At 35.3% G+C, this 11095-nt stretch overlaps 1 protein-coding gene across 1 annotated transcript; it reads right to left on the bottom strand.

Annotated features, from left to right (window-relative positions):
• Positions 1–8765: 8765 nt before the first annotated feature.
• LOC122609007 lies at positions 8766–9700 on the bottom strand. Its single transcript, XM_043782068.1, has 3 exons — positions 9518–9700; positions 8956–9412; positions 8766–8773 (listed from the first exon to the last, which is right to left on the bottom strand). Exons 1-3 carry the CDS (start codon positions 9698–9700, stop codon positions 8766–8768), a joined length of 648 nt encoding a protein of 215 aa, XP_043638003.1.
• Positions 9701–11095: the final 1395 nt, after the last annotated feature.

Here is an 11095-nt window from a genome sequence, read left to right on the forward strand (position 1 = left end):
GGCTCAGTCATGATGGAGTTGTGTCAAAGCCCAAATATGGGTGTGCCTAACATTTTCCGCATAGGAGGGTGAAACTTGTACCATTACTTATATTAAATTTACGTATATTAAATTTTTGATAAATTTACGTATATTAAATGTTGAGATAAATTTCTTGTAATTTAACAAACTTTGAAATAATGTCTATAGTAGGAAATAACTAAAGTTGTGTGTATTGTATGTAAACAACTCGAAAATAATGTTTACTGTATGTAAGAAAATGTATTCAACCAATTAAAATCAGACAAGTGGCACCTCTATATGGTTGCCACATATGTTTTCTTACATACAATAAACATTTTTTAAAGTTGTTTACATACAATACACAAAACTTTAGTTATTTCCTATTGTAGACATTCGTCCAAAGTTTGTTACATTTCAGGATACTTATCCCTTAAATGTTTGTAGAGTCAGCTGTATAATCTGTACAATATGGTAAATTTATCAAAAATTGTGGTACGAGTATCACTACTCTTTTCCACATAGTAACTGACAATACCAACGATTTTAGGATCGAACCGGACATCAAACTGGTTAATATTCAATGGGTCAGACGAGACCAGACCAGACAAAGTGTATACATGGTTCTCAAAATGACGCTTATTTTGAAAACCCATTTTATGTAAAAACCTTGAGAATTCTTAAGTTATGTATTGGATAACATGTTTTTTTTTTCATTCACATGTGAAACGTTATAAAAATATATGTTAAAAAAAAAATTCAAAACGTTATATATATTCGTTTGTTCACATCTGAACAAAAACATGAACATATTCATTCACAATTTCACAAAAACTATTTTGAAGGTTTTTTAATTAAGTTTTTTTTACAACATAGTTTTTTTGGCATTTCACATGTGAATGGAAAAACAAAAATAGATGATCCAATATATAATTTGAGAGTTCTTATAACTTTTGCAAAAAAAAAAAAAAAAAAAAAAAAAAAAAATTGATTCTCAAAATAAGAAAAGTCTGTATATATGTGTGTGTGTGTGGGGGGGGGGGGGGGGGGTTGGGTTGGGTCGTGTGAATCTAGAAGGGGGATAATATATAAAAATGGCAGAGGGTAAGCCGACCTTCAAAAAGGGTACCCCGACCAGGACAAGTCGCCGCGGAAAGTCAATAAGACAAAAGTCACTATCGAATGTCTTAGTCAACAGTAAAAGTCGACAGACACTTTTGTCTTATTCGACTTTCCGCGGCGACATCGCCGCGAAAAGTCAAATAAGACAAAAGTGTCTGTCGACTGTCATAGTCAACAGGAAAAGTCGATGGGCAGAACCATTTACCAAAGCTATCAAAAAAAAGAAAAAAAAGGATAATGGGCGGAAAATATATCAAAAGCCATTTATAAAAAAAAAAAAGAATAAAACCATTTACCAAAGCTATCAAAAGCATAAAACCATTTACTAAAGCTATCAAAAGCACAAAAAAAAAAAGAAAAAAATGGATAATGGGCGGAAAATATATACCTTGTCGGGAAACGGCCGGAAAAGTAGCCGGAAAGTGGTAAGCAAAGTCGCCGTGGAGAGTTGGCCGGAATATTTGGAGAAAAGATGGTAAATTTTGGTTTTGAAAGAGATGGAGATTTGAGGTTTTTGGTTGAGTTCGGAAGTGTAAAAGGAAAAGAAAATAAAGGGGTGGGGAGATAGAGAAGAGACAAGGGGACGGTCAAGTTTGAATCACGAAAATCGAGAAAACTTACCCTGGCGATGTCGCCGCGGAAAGTCTGGTCAAAGTCAGCGGGCAATTAATGCGGGTGGGTGCTTGCAGTTTTGTCTTATCTGACTTTCCGCGGCGACATCGCCGGGGATAGTGGTGGTCGACTTACACTTTATTCTATGGTCGGGGTATGCGTTTCGATAAAAATCCGATCTATAGAATATGGAAGATATATATGTTATGTTACTATGTAAAATATATTAAAATAATGTTAAAATGCATGCTGAAATTCAGAATGGGGAAAGATTTTTCTAGTTTTAACGTATTTCACTATTTATAAATATAATATACATAAAAATTATATATATGGGAAACTGTAACGACAATACGTCAACAAATGTATTGGCTTGCCACTCGTTTAAATTTGTTTTCACCCGGGGTTCGCATATTCTATCATGCAAGCTTTTTCATTAAAAAAATACTTTAATATAGAGGTGCCACTTGGACGAATGTAACAAATGTAACAAACTTTGAACGAATGTAATAAATATATCCTGAAATGTAACAAACATATTGTATTGTATGTAAACAACATAAAAAAATGTTTATTGTATGTAACAAAACATACGTGGCAACCATATAGAGGTGCCACTTGTCTGATTTTAATTGGTTGAATACATTTTCTTACATACAGTAAACATTATTTTCGAGTTGTTTACATACAATACACACAACTTTAGTTATTTCCTACTGTAGACGAATTTACCATATTGTACAGATTATACAGCTGACTCTACAAACATTTAAGGGATAAGTATCCTGAAATGTAACAAACTTTAGACGAATGTCTATAATAGGAAATAACTAAAGTGTTGTATATTGTATGTAAACAACTTAAAAAAATATTTATTGTATGTAAGAAAACATACGTGGCAACCATATAGAGGTGTCATTTGTCTGATTTTAATTGGTTGAATACATTTTCTTACATATAATAAATATTATTTTCGAGTTGTTTACATACAATACACACAACTTTAGTTATTTCCTACTATAGACATTCTTTCAAAGTTTGTTACATTACAAGATACTTATCCCATATATATATATATATATATATATGTAAAGGGGAAGGAAATATGAGGCTGTTAGGCACCTAAGTTGGGTGAAAAACCTCTCATATAACTTTTTTTCAACCATAAAATCATGGGGGGCCAAACATTTATTCAAAATATTAAAATATTGGTATGTGGGGGGAGGGGGGGGGGGGGGTTCACCCAAGTTGGGTACATGACAACCCCATACTCGTTTTTCTCATATATAGAAGTATATATGTATCTATAAGACTATAATACTTTATAAAACAAATCCCTCCATCCATCCTAGGGACAAACAACTTGAATCACTAAAATAACTTACAAAATTAATCTCTCACCTTCCAAAATAACTACATTGCCCCTTTTTACATCGACAACATAAACTGCAAGTCGCCGCCACCATCGCCCATCATCTCTGTCGCCACCCCCAGATGTTGTTGACACCACCACACTACCGTCATCACCGTCGCCTCTTTACACATGTTCCTTTTAGTACCTAACAATATAATCACACAAAGGATTCTCTATCTTTATCTATCTATACTTCATTATAAAGATTATCCACCCCTTAAAAATAGAAATTATTACACAATAGTTACATACGAAAGTACGAAGTTGTTCTTAACAAACACCCCTATGGAAAAGGTTATTAGAGATTACCAAATTTGTCATAGTGAATTAATTTAAATTCTAAACCCTTATCTTGCTAATTTACATTTTAAGTCCTTGTCTTCTAAAATATTTTCACTATTATCTTTACATCAACTTACACTACTCGACACCAATGGTCGATGTTCACCACCCGTCACCAACACCACTAAACCGTCGACGTCGTTACTGCCGCCGCATTACGTGGATACCATGCTCGCATCTTCTTTATATAATAAAGTAAAGTTGTTTCTAGACTTCAAAGAAAAACTTTAGATATGAGATCCTTTCTTATATCATGTTCTAATAAATAAAAAAGATGACATCATGTATTAATTTAAATTTTTGTTTTTTAGCCTCAAATATTTTCATAAATTAATTTAAATTTTTTTAAACAAAAAAAATTATTTTTATACTATCTTCTTAAATTTATTTTTCTTTAATTTATTCATCGATTTTTGTTGTCATATATAATTCTAATTAAGTGAGAACACCTTTATAGTAAGAATAAGATTAGAACATTTGAAAATCTTTTAAAACGTTAATATGTCTATGTTCAATTTGTGCATGGGTGAATACCAAGAAACTTTTTAACATGGTATATAATTTCAATGATGTATGGTTGTAAGAAAGATAATGATAAAAAGAGTATGCTACTTTAAAAAAGATGATATAACTTAACTTATAATATGCAAGAAAACTTTGTATTGTTAGAATATATGAACATAAACATACAAGATCACGAATAAGCGCAACGGAAGAAATCGAAACATATATGCAATCACATTAATTAACAAAGAGAGAATTGAGACGTGTACCTTATATGCAAAGATCCAATAAGAAAATAATAATAAGATTATTATTTATGCTTAGGGTTTAAAGCAAAACCCCTCCACGATCGCACACTAGACACCCCAGATAATGTATGCTAGTACCCCGATCACGAACCTAAACAACCCTTTGTTTAATAACCCTTAAACTAAAGTCGAAAACCGAAAACCCTTTTGGGGAGGGGTTTCGGCCGAAACAAGAGAAGAGGGAGAGAGGAGAATTTGTTTGTGAAAGAATGAATGAAAAACCTAGGAATTAATCCTTGTATTTATAGGGTAATTTTAGGTTAACATTACTTGGAAACTAAGCAACCATCAAGGCTTTGGAAAGCCTTGAAGTAGCCGTCCCCCATATATGGACTTAGGTCCAGGTCCACTTTCCAATTTTCACATTTTAATCTTCCTTTTTAATTAATTAAATATAATTAATCCTTTAAATATGTTTAATTAATTATTTCGTGATCAAACTAATTAATATACTACTTTAATATATCAAATGTTATTATCGAGTTACCGTGTCATTTCGTGTGACCCCGTAGGCTTAAATTATTCCCGGACATGCGACTTATAATAATATGATCATATGCCAACAGCTCCCACTTGAGCATGTTATTATAAACACAATAACATTGGTTGGCGTCTAGCAACACTCCAATGCTCCCGGAAAGATTTAAGAATAGATTCTTAAATTGCCAAGTTGAAATGATTTAGTCTTTAATATCCCTTTGTTCAGATACCCTTGTTAATTATGAATATGGATGAATGTCATTTCATAATTTAACGATTATGTTTCTCATTTCTACAATTAATCAAGATTACCAAATTAGTCAAGAATCCTCTTGAGTTCATTTGGGTACGGTCATACAAACATCTTAATTAATTAATGAGGGGCCCAATTGGTATCATACTTCAGTTGCAAATTGAAGGAACAAATCCTGTATTGACTACAAGTGTCTGGCCATGTCGTTTCTTAACATTTCTGAAAATAGCCCTTTATTACTGCCTTGTTCAGGACAGTTAGGAACTATATCAAGAAATGCAATCCACACATGCATAACTCACTTGTATCTCAAGTCAAAGGATAAATAAAGTAACCATTTCACGAATTTCATTTAATGACGCCGATCCATAAAATGATAATTCGTTCTGTGGGGTAAGTCTAATATTCACCTTTTGAATATCATGTGAGTTTGGTACGATCCACCATCTTCAAAATATTCCCTTAAATATTTTCACCAATCTCTCAAAATTGTCTTACTTTAATCATATTCCCATATAATAAATCGACAATAGACATTTTGAACATTCAACTAATATTCATGGATTTAAACATGCAAATATACAACACAATTATTATAAAAATGAAACCACTTATACCGTGTATAAAAATTCATTTATTGAAAATAATAATTGTTTAACATCCCATTATCCAAATACTAATCACAGATTTACATGAAATAACTTAGCAATATCTAAGACCTAAGCCTTCTGCATGCTTGTTGAGCTTTCCCTTCGACAATGCCTTTGTGAAAGGATCCGCCAAGTTATTATCTGTGTGAACTTTGAGTAAATTGATTTCACGTGATTCGATTTGCTCTCGAACATAGTGATATCTTCTTTGGTATTGTCTGGCACCCTTTTGAACCCCAGGTTCATTGGCAATGACAATTGCTCCAGAATTATCACAGTACAGATCCATAGGTGTATTATTTGATGGCATCACATCAAGCCCATAAATAAACTTTCTGATCCAGACAGCTTCCGTTGCTGCATCCGAAGCAGCTATATACTCAGACTCTATAGCAAACATAGCAATGGTAGATTGCTTCTTGCTCTTCCAATCTACTGCTCCTCCATTTAAAATGAAGACATACCCTGACTGAGACTTGGTATCATCCTTATCAGTCTGAAATCCAGCATCACAGTATCCAGTGACTTTAAGCTCTTGATCCGGATTTCCTCCATACACCAAAAACAATTCTTTAGTAGCACGCATGTACTTAAGAATGTTTTTCACAGCAGTCCAATGATCCTCTCCGGGATTTTGCTGATATCGGCTTACAATATTTTGCGCGAACGCAATGTCAGGTCTAGTGCATCTAACCGCATACATGATAGAACCCACTGCCGAAGCATAAGGAACTCTCTTCATACACTCCACCTCTTCAGGTGTAGAAGCACCATTCTTGATGGATAAATTAAGTCCTTCTTGCATAGGCAAGTTTCCGCGCTTAGAATTTTCCATCTTGAATCTCTTCAGGATTTTATCTATATACGCATTTTGACTCAATCCGATCAACCGTTTACTTCTATCTCTATAGATTTTGATTCCAAGTATGAATGCTGCTTCACCCAAGTCTTTCATAGCAAAACACTTTCCAAGATAAGATTTAACGTCTTTCAACATTGGAATGTGATTTCCTATTATTAATATGTCATCGACATACAAGACAAGGAAAGTAACATTACTCCCACTAGCTCTGCGATATACACATGGCTCATCAGGATTCTGAACAAAATCAAACTTTTTGATCTCTTCATCAAACCTTTTATTCCAACTTCTTGATGCTTGCTTTAGTCCATAAATGGACCTTTGAAGCTTGCATACTTTGTTGGGATGTTTTGGATCGACGAAACCTTCAGGTTGGTCCATATAGACTTCCTCGTCTAGAAAACCATTCAAGAAAGTGGTTTTGACATCCATTTGCCATATCTCAAAGTCATAGTACGCCGCTATGGCTAAGATGATCCTAATAGCTCTAATGTCTGCAACCGGAGAAAAGGTTTCCTCATAATCAACTCCAAAGAGTTGAGTATAACCTTTCGCCACAAGACGAGCTTTATAGGTGTGTATATTTCCATCCATGTCGGTCTTCTTCTTAAAGATCCATTTACACCCAACGGTTCTACCATTTGGTGGAAGATCAACCAAGCTCCAGACTTGATTGTCTTTCATGGATTTCATTTCCACATTCGCAGCTTTAAGCCATTTTTTAGATTTCGGATCTGATAATGCAGCATTGAAATTAGGAGGTTCATTCAAATCTCCTACCACGTGTTGTTCAGACTCAATCATAAGATTTAATCTTTCACGAGCACGTATAGTCCTTGAGGACTTACGAAGTGGAATCGCTTCATCTTCAACTTGAAGTTCATCTTGAGATTCATCTCTTTGAACATTTTCCCCCCCAAGTTGAAGATTGCTAGTATCTTTAGATGTTGACACATCTTCTTGATGCTCATCAAGTTCAACAATCCTCCCACTGTCTTCTTGAGATATGAGTTTCTTTTCAAAGAACTCAGCATATCGAAGAACCTTGACAGTGTTTTCCGTAGGAAAGTAGAAGTAGTAACCCATCGTTTCCTTTGGGTATTCTACAAAGATGCACTTGACAGATCTAGGTGCAAGCTTGTCAGGCGTATCTCGTTTCACGAGCGCCTCACATCCCCAGACCTTTAAGTAAGACAATTGAGGAACACTCCCATGCCACAATTCATGCGGTGTCTTGTCAACTTTCTTAGTTGGAACCATATTGAGAATGCGAATAGCAGTCTCAAGGGCATAATCCCAAAACGAAAAAGGAAGAGTCGTATGAATCATCATTGATCGAATCATTTCCAACAAGGTTCGATTCCTCCTCTCCGAAACACCATTGTGTTGAGGAGTATATGGAGGAGGAAGCTGTTGAACTATTACACAAGCTTTAAGATAATCCTTAAACTCTTGACTCAAGTATTCACCACCTCGATCCGAACGGAGGATCTTGATGGTTTTACCGAGTTGATTCTCCACTTCACTTTTAAATTCCTTGAATGTTTCAAAGACTTCATGTCTATGCTTAATCAAGTAAACATAACCATAACGACTGAAATCATCCGTAAAAGTGACGAAATAGCTAGCACCTTTCCTTGACACATGTCTAAATGGGCCACATACATCCGAATGTATTAGTCCAAGTAGATCTTTAGCCCTTTCCGGTTTATTTGGAAAAGGTTTCCTTGTCATTTTTCCAGAAACACAAGACACGCATTTTTCAAATGATTCATCATTTGATTGCAAGACAACGTCCCTTTGAAGTCTTTCAATGCGTTTCTTGCCAACATGAGCAAGCCGACAATGCCAAAGATAAGTCGAGTCCAAGGTGGACTTGACTCGTTTGCTAACTTGATACATTGAATTATCCTTTGAATCACAACCACGCATAACAATTTCATAAATACCATCACAAGCAATAGCATCAAAATAATGAACATTATTTCGAGAAACTGAAATTCCAATATCATTAAAGACATTAACGTAACCGTTGTTTTTCAACAAAGAAACTGAAATAACACCTCTAGTAATAGAAGGTGCATAATGACAATCGTTCAAGACAATTATTAAACCACTAGGTAAAACCAAATGATAATCGCCGATCCCTTCCACAACTATAGGTAGTCCATTTCCCACGAACAGTTGTAAAGATCCCGACTTCAGTTTCTTTCCTCTTCTAAGCCCCTGTAAAGAATTACAAATATGAGTACCACACCTAGTGTCGTAAACCCATGAATTCCGCTTAGAAAATGAATATAATTCAATGGTGAAGAATATACCTGAAGTCCCGGACGTACCGGGCTGCTTCTTCTTCAACTCAGCAAGATACTTGGGACAATTCCGCTTCCAATGACCCACTTCATTACAATGGTAACAAGGTAGGTTCTTAGCGGGATGTTCCTTCTTCGTCGGAGGGGTCTTCTTAGGTTTTGGAGCAACAACTTGCTTTCCTTTACCGTCAGCCTTGCCCTTTCCCTTCGGTTGTTTGCCTCTTTGGACCTTACCCCCTTTTATCATGAGACAATTGGGAGTAGCAGTTTTCTTTGGTAACTTCTTTTCAAATTCAACAGCCATTGCAAGAAGTTCCGGAACGTTTTTATCCATGCTATGCATAGTATAATTGCGTCCGAATTCTTCAAAATCCTTAGACAAGGACTTGAGAATCAAACCAATTTGTACTTGCTTTGCATAAGGAAATTTCAACCTTTCCAACTGCTCAAAGTATCCTTTCATCTTAAGGATATGAGTGCTCACTGGTGTTCCTTGTTCATGTCGCAAGTCATGGAGTACATCGATAAGATCGTATAACTCCACGCCAGCTTGCTTCTCGAACATAGACTTGAGTTCAGTAAGCATATCACATGGAAATGAATGCTCAAATTGCCTTTGTAGGTCAGCATTCATGCTTCCCAACATCAGACAAGCGACCTCATTATGTCTATCATATGCAGCCGCATATTCCGCTAATGCTTCAGTAGAAGCATTGGCAGCAGGAGCAACGGGTCTTGGCTCTTCAAGGACTTTGTATTTCCTCTCAGCTCTCAAAACAATCCGGAGCTGACGATACCAATCATTGAAATTCGGTCCAGAAAGCTTTTCCCTTTCCAACATCAGCCTGAACGCTGATTGATGTATGTTTTGAGTGGTATTGGTTGTTGCCATCTACAAAACAGACAAAAAAGTTCAATTATCAGTATTCCGATAATTATCCTTAAGAAATGTAATTTTACCCTTGTTAAATTCATCTAACAAATTACTTTCACTAAGGCTAGGATCCAACTTGACATACAATCATTTCATCAGTTGATCTGCTAGAAATGACGGCATTCAAAAGGTAATCGAGAATCGATAATTGCATTCATGCAACTCCTAGGTTTATGGGACTTACAATAACACTGTAAAGGGGTATTAAGTGTTTTGTAAACATGTTTTGTCCCATCTTATGCCACGGGTTAAGGTCTCACCTCTTAACTCGTTTTAAGTCGCCCAATTAAGAACATGTAGATAGTCCACCACTGTCTCACAACGAGTGGTAATCCACCTTGAAGAGATACAATTCACCTACGTCTCACGTAGAGCAAAAAGCACTGGAAAGTGTTCTTAGCAAAGTGGGTGGCATTGATTTAACTTTAAATGAGTAATGCATTTGATGTGAATCAAAAGTTTATGTTTTGAAGACTCATGCATAATCTTCGAAACATAATATTTAATAAAATCATTTGTATAGTCTAACAACACAAGAGAGCTCGGTAGCTCCATTTGAATGCACAAAGAAGCGCAAGGGCAAAGGTATGCGATAAACGCGATTTAAAAACCCGCTCTTTTAGAAGGCTAGCGCACTCCGACTTATACCTCTCTTAGAGTTTGGTCAAATGGGTGAGCCGGTGTATCTCAAGGTTGCAAGACTCCAATTTTATTAATGAAATCTCTATTTCGATAGTTCTTAGTCAAGTTTATTTTCAAAACCAATTTTTGCATCACCTTTATACAACTTATAAACAAAATACAAAAATTAATAAACTTACTAATTACCGAACTATTTAATCAAATAACAAGTTAAGGTGGGCCACCTAAACATGGTCACTATGTTTCATGCAAAAGTTCAATTCCGGCTCCCCCTTCCGAAGAAGAGGACCACATGCATCAAGTTACCTTGATTGCTTAAGCCTTTAAACAAAACAAGTTGCAAATAAAACACATATACTTGCTGTCTGGAAATTTCCAGCAGCTTGATGACCAGTTTACATCTATTTCTGGTCCGATTTAGCTTTCGACCAAAACTAAAAAGTTGTAGCCCTATGTCTTGGGCTTCTACAGTCCAAAGCACGACTCCTAACTCATTACAGATTATTTTATATGATTTTTCTTGTAAACTATCGCACATCAGAAAATTTACACGCAAAAATCACATTGTCACATAATTATCTAATAATTAACCCTAATTATTGGATCAACATGCTTTGCATAATATAACTCTTTATATATCCAGTAAAATCACAATAAAAT

Source organism: Erigeron canadensis, chromosome 7 (assembly GCF_010389155.1).
Source record: "Erigeron canadensis isolate Cc75 chromosome 7, C_canadensis_v1, whole genome shotgun sequence".
Taxonomy (NCBI): domain Eukaryota; kingdom Viridiplantae; phylum Streptophyta; class Magnoliopsida; order Asterales; family Asteraceae; genus Erigeron; species Erigeron canadensis.